The sequence below is a fragment of the Ahaetulla prasina genome, chromosome 13 (genome assembly GCF_028640845.1).
Source record: "Ahaetulla prasina isolate Xishuangbanna chromosome 13, ASM2864084v1, whole genome shotgun sequence".
NCBI lineage: Eukaryota > Metazoa > Chordata > Lepidosauria > Squamata > Colubridae > Ahaetulla > Ahaetulla prasina.
In genome coordinates this window covers 23,564,497-23,582,414 of record NC_080551.1, presented here as the reverse complement: position 1 = coordinate 23,582,414, position 17,918 = coordinate 23,564,497, and the positions used below count along the sequence as shown (strand labels likewise).

General features: G+C 47.3%; 1 protein-coding gene across 13 annotated transcripts in view; it reads right to left on the bottom strand.

The window, feature by feature from the left end:
• The window catches only part of HMG20A (high mobility group 20A), a 53,047-nt gene that overhangs the window by 2,727 nt on the left and 32,402 nt on the right, over positions 1-17,918 (bottom strand). For 6 of the 13 annotated variants that reach the window (XM_058156108.1, XM_058156107.1, XM_058156104.1 and 3 more), the window contains 5 exons: positions 13,118-13,289; positions 11,033-11,064; positions 5,916-5,991; positions 3,669-3,884; positions 2,432-2,575 (listed from right to left, as the gene is read on the bottom strand). In XM_058156108.1, coding sequence (XP_058012091.1) covers positions 2,439-2,575; positions 3,669-3,884; positions 5,916-5,991; positions 11,033-11,064; positions 13,118-13,289 — 633 coding nt within the window. In that variant the 3' untranslated portion in view covers positions 2,432-2,438. The remainder of the gene's footprint in view (positions 1-2,431; positions 2,576-3,668; positions 3,885-5,915; positions 5,992-11,032; positions 11,065-13,117; positions 13,290-17,918) is intronic. The other 7 variants (XM_058156111.1, XM_058156113.1, XM_058156114.1 and 4 more) reach the window with 2 other exon arrangements.

The window sequence follows — 17,918 nt, the reverse complement described above, 5'->3', positions numbered from 1 at the left end:
CAATCACACTTGGCCAATAAAGAATTCTAATCTAATCTAACTTTAAGAGTTGTGGACTTCAATTCCCAACTTTTAAGACTTGTGGACTTCAACTCCCAGAATGTCCATGCTGGCTGGGGAATTCTGGGAGCTAAAATCCACAACTCTTCAAAGTCGGCAGTTGAAGTCCACAACTCTTCAAAGCTGTCAAGGTGGGACGCCCCCTGCTCTCCCTACACATTCTCCTCCTTCCCTTTTACTATCACCTCCCACTGAAGGAAGCTGCTGAGATGAGGCCACCCGGCGTCTTTGTGAGTCCCACCCAGCACTCTTAACGGTCTTGTTTGGGTTGTTTTTAGGTAGTGAGAACATGTCATCAATGGGAGCAAAAAAACTAAATAAATAAGGAAGCAAGAGAAGAGTTTGCTTGGGGACTTTTTTGTGGTTGTCATTTCTAGAAGTAGTTGAAACCTTCTTTTTTTATTTTTCCCAAGAAGGACGTCGCGCTTGCCTTTGGATGCCCCAAGGAATGTTCTTAACTCTCCCAGGATTCCTCATCAGAAATGAAATGGGGACTAGGAGCCTTTGGTGCCTCGGTTGAAAAGGAGAAACCAGGAAGGAAAACATCTGGCCTCCAGCCTCGGCTGCCCTTCCAGAGCCCGTCTAAATGGAACTGCCAGGTTCTGTCACGGCACGAATCCCCCGAGTTTGCCTTGGCAGCTTCTGGGCAGAATAGCCACCGCTGCCACCATCCCCGAAAGAGAGGCTTTGTCAAAAGAAGAGGGCTGATCAGCTGTGGAAAAATCCCAGGCTCGCATCCACAAGCTGCTTCCCTTCAACGAAGGGCGGTAGAAGTGCGGCTGATGCCTCCCTGCGGGACGGAGCAGGCTTGGCTTAGAACTGTTGTCTGTTCCATCTGGCTGCTCGCTGGAAGGACGACGGGCTTTCCGCCGATGCCAAGGGAGAGTGGCGAGTGTGCAATTAACAGCACTTGGCAGCGATTATCGAAGGTCGGACACAGAAAGGTTGGGCTCCTCTGGCTTCTCCAGCGCAGATGGACCTCAACTGAAAGGGCATTTGGTGTTTTTGTTTTTTTCTTTTTTTCCGACTCGCAATTCACAATTGAGAAGACAGGAATTGAGCCTTATAGATTGACAGGGAAGTGGGAGAAGGGAAGGGAGGGGAGGGGGAGACAAGTGGAAAGGGAAAAGGGAAGGGAAGGGAAGGGAAGGGAAAGAGAGGAGAGGAGAGGACAGGAGAGGGGAGGGGAGGGGAGGGGAGGAAAAGGAAAGGAAAGGAAAGGAAAGGAAAGGAAAGGAAAGGAAAGGAAAGGAAAGGAAAGGAAAGGAAAGGAAAGGAAAGGGGGAGAGAAAGAAGGGAAGGAAAGGAAAGGAAAGGGGGAGAAAAAGAAGGGAAGGAAAGGAAACAAAAGGAAACGAAAGGAAAGGAAAGGGGAGAGAAAGAAGGGAAGGAAAGGAAAGGAAGGGAAGGAAGGGAAGGAAAGGAAAGGAAAGGAAAGGAAAGGAAAGGAAAGGGGAGAGAAAGAAGGAAGGAAAGGAAAGGAAGGGGAGAGAAGGAAGGAAAGGAAAGGAAAGGAAAGGAAAGGAAAGGAAAGGGAAGGAAAGGGGGAGAGAAAGAAGGGAAGGAAAGGAAAGGAAAGGGGGAGAGAAAGAAGGGAAGGAAAGGAAAGGAAAGGAAAGGAAAGGAAAGGAAAGGAAAGGAAAGGAAAGGAAAGGGGGAGAGAAAGAAGGGAAGGAAAGGAAAGGAAAGGGGGAGAGAAAGAAGGGAAGGAAAGGAAAGGAAAGGAAAGGAAAGGAAAGGAAAGGAAAGGAAAGGAAAGGAAAGGAAAGGAAAGGAAAGGGGTGAGGCAAGAAGGAAGGAAAGGAAAGGAAAGGGGAGAGAGAAGGAAGGAAAGGAAAGGAAAGGAAAGGAAAGGAAAGGAAAGGAAAGGAAAGGGGAGAGAAAGAAGGAAGGAAAGGAAAGGAAAGGGGAGAGAAAGAAGGAAAGGAAAGGAAAGGGGAGAGAAGAAGGAAGGAAAGGAAAGGAAAGGGGGAGAGAAAGAAGGGAAGGAAAGGAAAGGAAAGGAAAGGAAAGGAAAGGAAAGGAAAGGAAAGGAAAGGGGGAGAGAAAGAAGGGAAGGAAAGGAAAGGAAAGGAAAGGGGGAGAGAAAGAAGGGAAGGAAAGGAAAGGAAAGGGGGAGAGAAAGAAGGGAAGGAAAGGGAAGGAAAGGAAACAAAGCAACTAGGCTGGTGCTTTTGGTTGTTTTGAAGAATGTACATTCTTTGAAATATAGAAAGACAAAAACATTACTGAAAGGAAAGCACCGTGGGAGGATTGGTTGTCTGTGAACAAGAGTGCTAAGAGTTTGGGGTAGCTGCACAGGGTTTTGTACGGTCTGGGGCAAGAGTTCAATTGAATTTCCAGAGGTCCTGATCACGTACTAGAAACTCACCAAGCGATTAACGTTCAAGATGGTTTACCACCTCCCGGACTGTCGCTATAAGGGCCTCATTCTCCTGTGGATTGGCCAGGATAAGGCTGTGCAGCCGATTCATGTAGGAATCAATTGTGTCTAAGGTGGGGATCTCCCCGCTCCCTGGAAAACAGAAACAGAAGACCAGCCACTTGGCAACTGCCTTCCCAAGGAATGGAGGCTATCCGCAGGGTAGAGAAGCAGCAGAATGGGGCTCTTGTCGCGCAACCGCAATCCAACCCACACAAACCTGGATGCTCTAATCTTGGTTTTTTAGGCGACGTTCAACGCAACCAAACAGGATGGTAAGCGAGCGGGCTACAAAGGGAAAAATCGGCCTCAAGCGTGACCCGTGTTCCCAACGCTTCCTCGGAGCCCGACAGATTTCTAGAGCAGGAGCCTTGACAACTTTTAAGACGTGGGGACTTTTAAAACTCTCAGAATTCCCCAGCCAGCCATGGGAGTTGAAGTCCACAAGTCTTAAAAGTGACCAAGGTCGGACAGCCCTGGATGTAGAGGCAATCTCGGAAATGAAACGGCTGAGAGGGCTTCCTGCTTGCCACTTGATTTGCCTTTCTGGGGAAAAGGGTGCTCAGTTTTAGGGCAACTGCCTTGCGAGAGAGCCTACGGGAGCCTTATGGATTGCCAAGGACAAAGCCGGGGAGGGGAGGTGGCTTCATTCCGGCTGTTTAAAACTTGAATGTAGGCATGGAAGAAGAAACCTACCAGAGGCTCACTTTGTTCCAAAGCTGACCTTTTAGACATTTAGGACCCATCGTGCGTTGGGTGATAGCATCTAAGCTTCACCTGGCAGCACCATTCGGGGGGGGGGGGGAGAGAAAGAGGACGCGTCACCTGGAGAACTATTTCTAAACATTCTCAAAGGGTGGCTCCAAATTTGAAACATCAGAGATCGAAACCAAGCGTGAAAAGAAAGATGGTGGACGTAACCCCGCGAAGGAGGAGGTACTTCTACCAAAGGCCGATGTAAGAGCCGTGGTGGCGCAGTGGTTAGAATGCAGTACTGCAGGCTAATTCTGCCGACTGCCAGCAGTTCGATTCTCATGGCTCAAGACTGACTCAGCCTTCCGTCCGTCTGCGGTCGGTAAAATGAAGACCCAGATTGTTGGGGGCAAATATGCTGACTCTGTAAACCGCTTACAGAGGGCTGTAAAGCACTGTGAAGCGGTATATAAGTCTAAGGGCTATTGTTCACCTGGTAAGGGGACCCCGGCAAAGCTACTGGCTAGAGCTTGCCGTAAGGTTTCCAAGTGCTGTTGCAACACCGTGTTGCGACTGCGCTCGTGGATCACATCCACCTCCAGCTTCTCCACCGCTGTCCTCATGCTCTCCACGTGCTTCTGGAGGGCCGCGTTCCTCTCCTCAAACTCCATGTTGGACTTGCGAAGCTGGCGCAGCTCGGCTTCTCGTGCTGAGAACAAGAGAGAAGAGTGTGAGAACCACGTTATCTAAAATTCAGACGATTTGGCCTGAGTGGAGAAAGATTTGAGCCCATGGATCATTTCCCTCTTTTCTCATATTTTAATCGCCCAAGGACCCATCGGGTTGGTTGCATGCTTTTGAACAGAAGGTAATTTCTGCCTAATGTATTCTGCAGAGCGAGCGAGAAGTCCCAACAGTTTCAAATGAAGTAAGTACAGCAACTTCTTCTTAAACCAGGTTTCCCAACCTTGGCAACTTTTAAGGCGGGTGAACTTCAATTCCCAGAATTCCCTGGCCAACCAGTTGAAAAGTCCACTCATTTTAAAGTTGTCAACATTGGGGAACCCGGTCTTAAATTCTTCTAGCCATCAGGAACATTAACCGAGTTGCCTAGTTGCAACGATATCATCTAGAACAGGGGTGGGGAATGATGGGCCCTTTATGACTTGTGGGCTTCAACTTCCTGGCTCAGGAATTCTGGGAGCTGAAGTCCACAAGTCATAAACCGGACACCTTTCCCCACCCCTGATCTACAAGCTTTATATCAAATTCTTCCAAGAAGTTCTCTTTAAAGTCTTTAAAAGATAGAAGACGACAACTTGGTGTTTGTGGTCTGATGAGTCATTTTTGAAATTCTATTTAGGATAAAATTACTTTTAAATTAATTTTAGCAAGCAATCAAGAATTTATTATAAAAAATGTTCAGAGATGGTCCTATATGCCCTTAGCATTTCATTAGATTAAATGAAGTTGTGTGTTTTTTTCTTCTAAGCTGTGTTGGAGGAGTTCTAATCAAATAGTTACGTATTATCAACTCTGATCAAAGGGTTTCTAAGGAAACTGGAGGGGAGGGAATCACACAGTAGATTAATGCTGGTTTAATTTTGCTGCCCATCTTTTCTGGCAAAACAGCAAACATTAAGATAAAGGTAAAGGTTCCCCTCGCACATATGTGATAGTCGTTTCTTACTCTAGGGGGCGGTACTCATCTCCATTTCAAAGCCGAAGAGCCAGCGCTGTCCAAAGGCGTCTCTGTGATCATGTGGCCGGCATGACTCTACACCAAAGGTGCACGGAACGCTGTTATCTTCCCACCAAAGGTGGTCCCTATTTTTCTACTTGCATTTTTTACATGCTTTCGAACTGCTAGGTTGACAGAAGCTGGGACAAGTCATGGGAGCTCACCCCATTACGAGGCACTAGGGATTCGAACCGCTGAACTGCTGAGCTTTTGATCGACAAGCTCAGCATCTTAGCCACTGAGACACCGCATCCCATATGACAAACATTAAAGATACGCAATTCAGGACACCCTTATTTTATTCTGTCATTATTTCCACAAAGGAATTGCATGACTTCTGTAGATGCCTTATGTGAAATAAGTGAATAAATTCCACAAAGGAGCTTTTCCTGCAGTGAAGTGAAGAAAATCTGTGTTACCTGGATTTAAGAGTGTATTTTCCTAGGCCTGCACAACTATTGGGTGAGCTCAGAAATTGGCACAGCTCTTCTAGAGACACTATGAGGGTGCCAGGTGTGGTTCCAATTGTTGCAAGGCTTCTGACAAATGCATTATCTTAATTCAGCTGTTATTAGCTGCAAGATTTGTCTTCCTTTTTAAAAATGAAGTAAACTTATAGGTTTTAAACTGGGGGTGCCCAACCTTGGCAACTTTAAGACTTGTGGACTTTAATTCCCAGAATTCCCCAGGCTGGGGAATTGTGGGAATTAAAGTCCAGAAGTCTTAAAGTTGCCAAGGTTGGATACCCCCAGTTTAAACATTCATATGATCTTGACACAAATGCAGTATTTCCTGGGCAGCTAACCTGTCTTACTTCCACAGAACTGCAAAACCCAAACAAAATACACACACACACACACACCTGGGAAGCCCTACGGAATGCAATGGCAGTCCTGAATGGATATCGGTAGCATTGGTCCATCGCACGCCAAAACTTTTGAGAACAGGCAAAATGTGAAAGGAGAAAGAGAGTGAGAGTTTTTATTTCGTTCTGCTCACCTTTACTGTGGTTTAAAAACTCCTCGGTAAATATGGGAATATCGAACACTGACCTCTCCTTTGTATCCGGTTCCTTCTGCAATCAGACAAAGTTGTGTCTTGAAAATTCACAATATGAAACAACTTGGAAGGCCGTTAATCCCTTTCAGGCATTAATCAAAGGAAGGACCTTATGATAATTTACAGATTAATTGAGTTGGAAGGGACCATGTAGGTCATCTAGTCCAACCCCCCGGCCAAGCAGGAGACCCTACACCATTTCTGACAAATGGCTGTCCAATCTCTTCTTGAGAGCCTCCAGGGATGAAGCTCCACAACTTCCGAAGGCAACTTCTGTTCCACTGGTTGATTGTTCTCATTGTCAGAAAATTATTTCTTATTTCCAGGTTGAATCTCTCCTTGATCAGTTTCCATCCATTATTCCTTGTCTGGCCTTCAGGAGCCTTGGAAAATAGCTTGACACACACCCTTCTCTGGGGCAGCCCCTCAAATATTGGAAGATGATATCTTATCTCCCCTGGTCTTTCTCTTCACTAAACCAGCCATGCCCAGCTCCTGCAGCCATTCATTGTATATTTTACCTCCAGTCCCCTAATCATTTTGGTTGCTCTTCTCTGCACTTTTTCTAGAGTCCCAACATCTTTTTTAATAAGGAAACAAGTAGGGATCTCGGGCCTGTTCCACATGTTATGCCATCAGCATCGTTTTGCTCGCCATGTACATTTATACATCCGAACTAGACTGTGCCGTTTCTCTGTGTCATAAATATATGTGGGTATATGGGCATATGCATATCTTTTTATTTATGTTTTCATGTTTATGTAGTGTGTATTGGAGTGGCGACCCTTTGAGAGCTGTATGCAACGTAATTTCATTTTAATCTACGCCGATTAGTGTATATTCAAAGTGACAATAAATTCATTCTAAGTCTTAAGTCTTCCTTCTAACACGCAGGCACCAAACGCAGTCACCTGCAAAGAAAATCCTTCCCGCAAACTCTTCAGTTAGGTAGCCCACCTGTGAAGACACAAACAGCCCCCCCCCCACCAGGGGAGTTCCTATTCAAACAAACGCACCCAACACACAGATTGGAGGACGGTGGCCTAACGTTGAAAGGACTGAACAAGACTGAAAGGACAGCGTTCCTAGCTAAATCAGGGAGAAGGTTATAGACTGGATTGCAAGCCAAAATGTGCACAGGGTTCAGGAAAATAGCTTGACAAAACCCCACATATTTCTGTTTTTCCAATTCTCGGCTCTTCAGTCAGGAATCTTGGCTTTCAGAGCTGGCCCTGGCAATTCCTCTGTTACCTTTGCTGTAACAACCGCAGTCAAAACAGTTGTGCAAGAACGAAAGAGATTGGCAAGAAGTAGGGTTTCTAAACAGCTAAAAGCATCCCGGCTGCCAGCGAGGTCTATCAAGCAGGGGCTGAGTCTTTTGTTTGGTTAGGACTGTAACCTTTTTTCCTTTTTTTAAGACTGAACACCTCAGGTTTTGAACGAAGCGTCAAATGTAACTTGGAGCCAAGCTAAGGGCTTAAGACCCTACAAGGGAATTTTGGCAGTTCAATCTCGGCGCTTCGCACTCGAGGCGGCTCTTCACAAGTTTGGTGAAGCACCTGGCAGGTCTTTAAGAGGGAGACAACCTTCCATGCAACACTTGACAGCTCTTGTAGAGGAGGAGGAGGAGGAGGAGGAGGAGGGGGGGGACTGTGGGGTCCTTGTGGTCTCTGAGCTAGGTTGTTTTCTTGCAGTTGTTTACCCAGCTAGGTAATATCATCAGTGCTAGAAGGGAATGGAGTTGGAGGAGGAGGAGGAAGAGGAGGAGGAAGAGGAGAAGAAGAAGAAGAGGAAGAGGAAGAGAAGAAGAGGAGGAGGAGGAGGAGAAGAAAGAGAAGAAGGAGGAGGAGGAGGAAGAAGAAGAAGAGGAAGACGAGGAGGAAGAAGAAGAAGAAGAAGAAGAAGAAGAAGAAGAAGAAGAAGAAGAGAAGGGGGTGGGAGGAGGAGGAAGAAGAAGACGAGGAGGAGGAGGAGAAGAGGAGGAGGAGGAGAAGAAAGAGGAGAAAGAGAAGGAGGAGGAGGATGAAGAAGAAGAAGAGTAAGAGGAAGAGGAGGAGGAGGTGGAGGAGGAGGAGGAGGAGGAGGAGGAAGAAGAAGGAGGAGGAGAAGGAGAAGGAGAAGGAGAAGGAGAAGGAGGAGAAGGAGAAGAGAAGGAGAAGAAGAAGAAGAAGAAGAAGAAGAAGAAGAAGAAGAAGAAGAAGAAGAAGAAGAAGAAGAAGAAGAAGAAGAAGAAGAAGAAGAAGAAGAAGAAGAAGAAGAAGAAGAAGAAGAAGAAACAACAACATCTCCCTTTCCTGGGTCCTTGGGAATAGGTGGACAAAAATGCTAAATCTAACCTAGACATCTGGTTGACTGTGCAATGAATCATAATAATTAAATTTTAATATCAATACATATAAAACTGGATGCCATCTCCAAAGGGTATGTGAGAGCCCTCAGATATTGGGAACGCGGCTCTCGCTTCACCCCCGGCCCTTCTCTTCCTTCAGTGAGCCATACCCTACCCAATTCCTGGGATGGAGTGGAAGAACGTTGGGGTAGGGCTCATTTTGCAGTGGCTCACAACAACAATGGCTCAGCATCAAACCAAGGAATGAAACGAATGACTTAGTCCTCTAAACGCCATTCTCCCTCCCGTTCCTATTTAAGGAACCATCTCAGAAGCAGCGTCACAATAAAAATTCATTATAAAAGAACATATCAGGGACCGAAGGGGCAGGAGGGGAATGTTTGCCTAAGGCAACAACACGGTTTAAAACCAGCTTTCATTAGACCTCCAAAGGAAAGCGGCATTAAAAGCGGTGAAGAGGCCGAACTCTTTAAGAATTGATGAAAGGGGAGGGGGGTGTGAGCCCCAAGGACAAAATATTGCTTCTCCTAGGAGGTTTCCACATATGCAGCCTCCCCATTACAAGCAATTAAGTCCCAGAGATCAGGCAAAAACTTCCAGCTTTAATGGAAGCAGATTAATGAAAACCGTCAGCCCCTTTCCATTAGCGAGTACATTTCGCCAACATGTGAAGAATCTCCCAGGGGGAGGGGAGAGGGGGGGAAGGGGGTTTCTCCTACAATTTAAACCACTCGTGGGAATAACATCAACAGAGATCTCATTACCCTTTTATTGCAAAGGATCTTCCATTTGTTCGGGCTTAATGTCGGGGTGTCATGAAGACGAGAAACTCCAATGATGACGTCTGCTTTCCTGGTCCTTAAAAGAGGCGATTCGGGGACATGTCAACTGACTTGGCGGTGTGAGAAGAACTGCGTTGTGTTCCTAGGACAGGCCTCCATTCTGAGATTGCGGGAATTTACCCGAATCCTTGATAGAGGAGAATGTTTTTGTGGCTCAGGGTTGAAATTAGAGGTCCTTGATGCTCTCTGAGCATGGTGGTTTTCTTGCAGTTGTTTCATTACCCAGCTGGGTAATATCATCAGTGCTAGAAGGGGAATGGAGTTTGTGGGGAGAGGGGGAGGGGGAGGAGGAGAAGGACTATGGGGTCCTTGTGTGCTCTTAGCTCAGTTGTCTTCTTGCAGATATTTCATTACCAAATTAGGTTACTACAGCACTGATGATGTTATCTAGTTTGATAATGAAAGGTCCACAAGAAAACAACCAAGCTCACTAAGGACCTCTCAACCTGGACAGTATCAGTAGAGCTTTAAGAAAGCTCTTTTAAGAAAGAAAATAATGAGAAACGAAAATATTTTCTTTAGTTAAGTGTATTTTGATATGTTGGCGATGGAAACAGACCAATTTGCTTTTGGAGAATGGCTGTTAAGCCGTTAATGAATTCTAGCTAGATACAAGAACCACATCAACACTTGGTGTAATCGTTTAATATACTCGTTTGAAAAAAAAATTCTTTCCAAAAAATGGAATTAACAGAATGGAGAAGGCCAAACATGATTCTTAAATCTTAGGAATAATTGTTGAGTGCGTTGCCTAGAACCCTGTTTTTTCATTTTGCTTCGTGAAAATTATTATCTGGCCCAACAGCTGCAATGCTCCTGGGTTGATTTAGGACTCTTATGAGTGAAGCACTCCCAAATCAGGAATGTAAACCAGATTCTGTTTTAAATAGTTCTTCACGTGCCTCTAAGGGGCACCCAGCACTTTCAAGGCTGATCAAAAGGATTATAGTAATGGACCAGAAAATGCAACGCCAGTGTAAGATGGTGAACAGTAAGAAGCTTTTAAACACTTGGGCCAGGAGTTTGAAGATGATGGGCCCACCACTAAAAAGACCTTCTCTTTTGTGCTTGCTAGGCCACAGAATAAGATTTATAGTCAGTCAAGCATCAAGTGCTGGAAAATCAGAAACCCAGGCAGTTCAAATATATATGAGGGTTTATTGCAAGTTTAAGCTGTCTACAAGAATCCGAATTCCAACAATGAGGTTCTCGGTTTTTTTTTAAGGTTTGAGATTAGATTTTGCAGAATCTTAAGCAACTGGTCTAACAGATCTACCAGCGGACAGAATTGAGGTTATTGTAACTTTGGTCTATGGGATGATATTTCATTCTATTTTCAGCAGGCTGCTTGTTAAATATAGGGGGCCTCAAAGCCCTTCAATTAATTCCAGTAACACTGTCAACCCTGAAGTTGGCCCGACTGAGGCCATTTTGAGACTTCAGTGCTGACACACTGGAGCTGAGCGATAGGGAGGGAAGAATAGAGATAGTTGGGGTATTATAGTCAAAACAAAATACTTTCTCTTGGGAACCAAGGACATTCCTGCAGGTGTTCGGAAGGAGGGGAGAGATGTCACCTAGCAACTGGATTGTATCCTGATTGGGCCATGTGACGGGTTCTTTTGGAAAAGTGAAAAAAGTTTATTTTTAATTAGGTGAGAACCACAGGAATGTTCAGTCAGTTTTCACCAGCCTATGCCAATATGACATATCCAATAAACTTATTCTTTGAGGAATCTATCTGCCTTGGAGTTTTGTTTGCTATGGGTGTGTTACTTGGAACCCTGACAAATACTTAATGAGAAACGAATCAGCTCCAGATGTTATCATAAAAAATAATATCATATAAAATAATAATAATTTACCTGATGGTCGTGAGTAGCTGGGCGTGTTCCTTCTGAAACAGACAGACGAGGAGTAAATTTACAATGTGTTTACAATGATTGCAGCATCTAAAAGATCACAAGATCGCCATTTGAGACTTTCCTGGCTTCTTCTGACACGCAAAGTCAATGGGGGAAGTCGGAGTCACTAAACAACAGCACGATCTGCTTAACAACTGCAGTGATTCGTTTAACATCCATGTCAAAAAAGGGTCATAAAATCAGGGGTGACTTGCTTAACCACGCTACTCTCTGAAGTTCTGATCCCAATCCCAGTTTAAGTTAAGGAGGAGCTGTAATTGTTGCATGTATGCATGTGTAAAGGTAAAGGTTCCCCTCGCACACACGTGCTAGTCGTTCCCGACTCTAGGGGGCGGTGCTCATCTCCGTTTCAAAGCCGAAGAGCCAGCGCTGTCCGAAGACGTCTCCGTGGTCATGTGGCCGGCATGATTAAACGCCAAAGGCACACGGAATGCTGTTCCCTTCCCACCAAAGGTGATCCCTATTTTTCTACTTGCATTTTTTTATGTGCTTTTGAACTGCTAGGTTGGCAGAAGCTGGGACAAGGAACGGGAGCTCATCCTGTTATGCAGCACTAGGGATTCAAACCGCTGAACTGCTGACCTTTCGATCGACAAGCTCAGCATCTTAGCCACTACGTCCCTAATGTGTAGATTACATGTGTTTAATGTGTAGATTAATGTGCATGTGTAGATGTAGGTAAATGAAAGAATACAAGCAGAATGGACTCTCTGCAACTCTGATTGAAATACCATGCAAAAGGAAACCCAACTGCTTCTGCAGTCAAGGAAGGGGACACAATTCACCCAGACACCTAGGAAGCCTCCTGTCACCCAGCTTATCCTCTTAGTAGGTCAGCAAGTTACCGTATTTTTCGGAGTATAAGTCACACCTTTTCCCCCCCAAAAAAGAGGGTGAAATCTGGGTGCGTCTTATACTCTGAATGTAGCCCCGCCCAGCTTCTCAAATGGAGGTTTCAGAGGCTGAAAAAACCATCAGAAACAGAGCTTCAGAAAAAAAGCCCCAAACAGAGCTTCATGGAGCTTAGAAAAAAAGTCCCAAACGGAGCTTCAGAAAAAAAGCCCCCAAATAGAGCTTCAGAAAAGAAGCCCCCAAACAGAGCTTCAGAGGCTTTTTTTTCTGAAGTTCTGTTTTGGAGGCTTTCAGAGGCAGAAAAAAGTTTTTTCTGAAACAGAGTTTCAGAGGCAGGAAAAAAAAGCCAAAAAAAGCAAGGCTCAGAGCTCACAACCAAGGAACCTGTTGCTAAAATTTATCTCTGGGAACAGCTGATTGGGGGTATTCCGGGAGGCCGATCCACCTGCCAATCAGCTTTTTTCTTATTTTCCTCCCCAAAAACTAAGGTGTGTCTTTTACTCCAGTGCGTCTTAGACGCTGAAAAATACGGTATATCTTTTAGGAACTGCAACTGCAACCCAGAAACCTTCTGGCCTTCAATGCCCTTGCTCAGAAAGCACAGATCTTCTAAGGAGGTGCAGAGAAGTGAAACATTTGGGGTTTATTGTGTGCACGGTCCTGATAACCTGGACGGTTATCGTGGGCGATGTAATGTACAAAAAAAGAACATCTACAGACATTAGAGGAGCAGTTCCCGACTTACAACAGTTCACTGAAGGACCATTCAATGTTATAACGGCACTGAAAAAAGGGACTTACGACTGTTTTTCACACTTAATGACTGCGGCAGCATCCCTGTGGTCATGTGATCAAACCTCAGCTGCTTGGCAACTGACTCGTATTTACGACCATTGCAGCATCCTGGGGTCACTGGATCCCCTTTTGCACCCTCTACTCTACAAGCAGACTCCATGGGGAAGCCGAATTCACTGAACAACTGGGTTACTAAAGTGACAACGGCAGTGATTCCCTCGACACCGGTGACAAGAAAGGTCGTAAAATGGAACAACACCCAATGACTGTCTCGCTTAGCAACAACAACAGAAATTGCTGGGCTCTGTTGCGGTTGTAAGTCAAAGCCCACCTGTGCTACTATAAAACGAGCCCGCGTGTTATACCTAGAGATCATACCTTGCCGATGAGTTTTGCCTTTCTGTCTGTCCTGGGTTTTCCTGCTAAAAACTTTGTAAGCCTCCGTCTTCTGGTACTGCTCCAACTCCTTCATGTAGCGCTCCTTATCTCTGTCGGCTTCGTCAAGGTAGCGCTGCAACGACAGAACAATCACTCCTTTGTTCTTGGCCAACTGGGTGAGGAAGCCAGAGAGTTGAAATTCAGCCGCCGTCTCTGGTTCACCCAAGAATGTAAAGCGGAGCTGAATACCAAGAGCTGGCAGGGTTAAAAAGCAGCCGAGGTGCCTCTTGGGAGCGTCCGTACGTTAATGTCGAACTAGAATTTGGCATTTTGTTCATAGTTGGGTCAGTCGTGACCGTCTCAGCTTCAGGACGTGGGCTGCGCCTAACATTTCTCCGCATGCATAAAGCAATCCTACAAATTTTCCGGTGAATGTCCATGAGTAACTCAAGAGTAGATCCATCTGGGTATGGAGCGTCTGCATCTCTGGCTTTACTATGGGTTTCAATTACAGAAATCTTGGGAAAGGAGGAGAGGGAGGGAGATATAGAGGATGGATGGACAGAGTGGGATGGAGGGATGGATAGGGAAGAGGAAGATATAGGTCAGTGATGGTGAACCTTTTTGGTGTCAAGTGCCCGAAGTGCGTGTGCGCTCAAATGCACGTGTGCCTGTCCAAACCCCCAAAGTGCAATCCGAGCACATGTGCCCCCCCCCGCAGCCCATTTTGGCTTCCATGTTGGTGCAGGTTTCCAAGGCCAAAACGGGGCACAGTGACATGTAGAATGCAATGCGAGGGCCCCCCACACATGCACCCCTCCCTCTGCACATGCGTGGCAGAGACCGAAGGGAGGCGCTCGCGCACGCATGGTGGAGCTTGGCTGGGGCAACAGCTGGCGTGCCCACAAAGAGGGCCCTGCGTGCCACCTGTGGCATGGGTACCATAGGATCGCCATCACGGATATAGGTGATGGATGGAGGTGGGGGAGGGAGGGAGAGGAAGAGAGCTATGATGGATGAATGGTGAGAGAAAGGGAGGGAGATATAGGTGATGGATGGACAGAGTGGGATGGAGGGATGGATAGGGAAGAGGAAGATATAGGTCAGTGATGGTGAACCTTTTGGTGTCAAGTGCCCGAAGTGCGTGCGCTCAAATGCACGTGTGCCTGTCCAAACCCCAAAGTGCAATCCGAGCACATGTGCCCCCGCAGCCCATTTTGGCTTCCATGTTGGTGCAGGTTTCAAGGCCAAAACGGGCACAGTGACATGTAGAATGCAATGCGAGGCCCCCACATGCACCTCCTCTGCACATGCGTGGCAGAGACCGAAGGAGGCGCCGCGCACGCATGGTGGAGCTTGGCTGGGGCAACAGCTGGCGTGCCCACAAAGAGGGCCCTGCGTGCCACCTGTGGCATGGGTACCATAGGATCGCCATCACGGATATAGGTGATGGATGGAGGTGGGGAGGAGGAGAGGAAGAGAGCTATGATGGATGAATGGTGAGAGAAAGGAGGAGATATAGAGGATGGATGGACAGAGTGGGATGGAGGGATGGATAGGGAAGAGGAAGATATAGGTCAGTGATGGTGAACCTTTTGGTGTCAAGTGCCCGAAGTGCGTGTGCGCTCAAATGCACGTGTGCCTGTCCAAACCCCCAAAGTGCAATCCGAGCACATGTGCCCCCCCCCGCAGCCCATTTTGGCTTCCATGTTGGTGCAGGTTTCCAAGGCCAAAACGGGGCACAGTGACATGTAGAATGCAATGCGAGGGCCCCCCACACATGCACCCCTCCCTCTGCACATGCGTGGCAGAGACCGAAGGGAGGCGCTCGCGCACGCATGGTGGAGCTTGGCTGGGGCAACAGCTGGCGTGCCCACAAAGAGGGCCCTGCGTGCCACCTGTGGCATGGGTACCATAGGATCGCCATCACGGATATAGGTGATGGATGGAGGTGGGGGAGGGAGGGAGAGGAAGAGAGCTATGATGGATGAATGGTGAGAGAAAGGGAGGGAGATATAGGTGATGGATGGATAGGATAGGATAGGATAGGATAGGATAGGATAGGATAGGATAGGATAGGATAGGATAGGATAGGATAGGATAGGATAGGATAGGTCGTGTCCCACTCCTCCACTGACGGCCGGGTCAGGGAAATCCGAATCAGGCTTGCCTCTGCAGCTCTGCCCAAAATCCTAGCAAAGTCCTCAGAGCAGGCAGGAGACCAGTAAGTGACTTCAGCAAGATAAGTTCGACTTTTGCCTGACTCAGAGACTGCCAGAAAGCAGATCCTTTATATAGGCCATGGGGTGTGGCTCCATGACTCAGCACTCATTAAGGCCTGCCCCTCCCTTCCTTCTGTTGCCTCCGCCTATCCAGCCTTCTGATGTGAGGGTCACTCCAATCAGCAGCTGTTGGGAATAAACCCTCCTCAGGCTCACATGCTGTGGAGGAGGGGGAGGGGTCTAGCTGCTCCGTTTGCCTGGGCATGGAGCCAGGGCTGGGGCCGGGAGATGCTCCTCCTTCTGCAGTTTGTGTGGGCATGGAGCCAGGACTTGGGCCGGGAGGCATACATTCCTCAGTGTTCGGGAGCAGGTAAGAAGGCCCCGGCTGCTCTGAGAGCGGGCAAGACACAACAGGATAGGATAGGATAGGATAGGATAGGATAGGATAGGATAGATATAAAAAAGGTATTGATATAAATGGAGAACAGAAGACGCTTATCGCAGGTTTAATTGCACATCTGTCCTCCCACCTCTGGATGGGATGGATCAAGCATAAAAGTTTAGCTTTCCGATCAGCGATGTGTTTGAATCTGGTTCTAAAGAAATCATATCAAAGTTTGCCTGGAGCTGCCTGTCACTTTTCCTTAATGTATGGAGCTGGGCTGCAAAACTCTTCAAAGGGAGCTGTTAGCGGGCAAAGAACTTCAAAAAGAGACTTGAGCGTGCAGAGAGAGGATTAAAAGCCCCTCTCCCCTCCCCTTCCTCTTTCACTTGGTTTCCTGTTGCCCTCTGAGCCTCCCTGGATTAGAAACTGGTGAGGGATGAGGAAAATACGAGCAATGACAGCAGACTGTGTGCGTCAATGACCAGGCAAGGCTGTCCTTGATGCATGGAGGGAACTTTTTAGCGGAGGCAGCTGCGCCGCACCGAAAGTCCCCTATGATCCCCTGCATTTCTCGTCAACGTATTGCTACGGCGCGGCCTGAATATTAAATCGCTGCCAAAGTGTACTGAAAGGAGGCAAAACGGCAACAGGCATCCAGCACAGGTAGTCCTCAACTTGCAACAGTTCACTTAGTGACCGTCCGAAGTTACGACAACACGGGGGAGGGGACTCAGGATGTTTTTTCACACTTATGACCGTTGCAGCATCCCCACGGTCATGTGATTTGCATTCAGGTGCTTGACTGCTGACTCACACTTACGACGGTCTCAGCGGATCCCCCTTTTGTGACCTTCTGACCCGCAAAGTCTACAGGGAAGCCACATTCGCATCACAACCGTGCTACTGATTTGGGAACCGCAGCGATTTGCTTAAGAAACAGGGCGAGAAAAATCGTACAATGGGGCAAAAATTCGCTCAACCGATTTCTCACTCGGCGACATGTATGCTTGGGCTCAATCATGGTCGTAAATTGAGGACTACCTATATAAAGGGAAAAGCGAGGTATCAAGGTCCTCTGGCTCGTGAAAATCAAGGACCAGAGGGGGGCCTCGGTGCTCGCTGAACTTGGCTGTTATTTTGGGAGTTGTCATTTGTGGTGTGATATGCTTTGCATTTATCCTGCGGCTTCTCTTTGGTCCTTCTGTCAACCAGATTGATTTATTTCCTGAGTCTGCAAGGCACTCAGGAAGGCAAATTGCTAACAGGACATTGTCTCTCCCATAGACACAACAGAAAGGCCTTGGGAGGTCAAGGCCTTACTTCTGAGGAGACCCATTCGGGACCCCCCAGTGCCAGCAACGCTGCTGGAACCTGCTCGAAGGCGTAAGGCCGCAGCCAGCTTCAAACGGGCAACATTCATGAAATAAAGCACCTTAGCCTGTCGGCCAACCTCCTTTGGGTTTCACCCTTTGGACCAAAAGAAGAACAAGGCAAGGCTGCCCATTATACGCTGGATGTTTTCTCTACATCGCGAGCAGCCATTCTAAAAGGGGAGATGAATTACCCCTTTGTCCCCGCGTTTTCAATCCGCATCCTGTTCAATCTGTTCTTTCGGCTGTATCTGTTGGGCCCGAGATGACAGCTGCACTGAAGAATGGAAGGCGGCATCGTTCCATCAGCCTGGCCTTGCCATTTCCCACCCACCCACCCCCAACTCCCTGTGCACCAAGACACGTTCCTACCTGTCACACTCCGTAGCTGCCTCCTGAAGGCTAACGGGCTGCGTTAGATTACGGCAAAAACTACAGGTCCAAGAGGAAGGCGTCTTTTAGAAAACCTCCTACCCTAGAAGCCGGTATTTGTAGCTGGGGTTTCAACTGTGGGGTCCTTGGTGCTCTCTGAGCTTGGTGGTTTTCCTGCAGGCGTTTCATTACCCAGCTAGGTAACCTCATCAGTGGTAGAAGGGAGAGGGGTATGCTCTGTGTTTATATTCAGGGGCTTGCCCTGTCAGTGTGGCTGGGAATGGTTGGCTGTTGTGTACTATGGGAACTTGATGCTCTCTGAGCTTGGCTGTTTCCTTGCAGAGGCTTCATTACCCAATTAGGTAACTGCATCAGTGTTGGAAGGGAATGGAGTTTGTGGAGAGGAGGAGGAGGAGGAGGAGGGGGAGGAAGAAGAGGAGGAAGAGGACTGT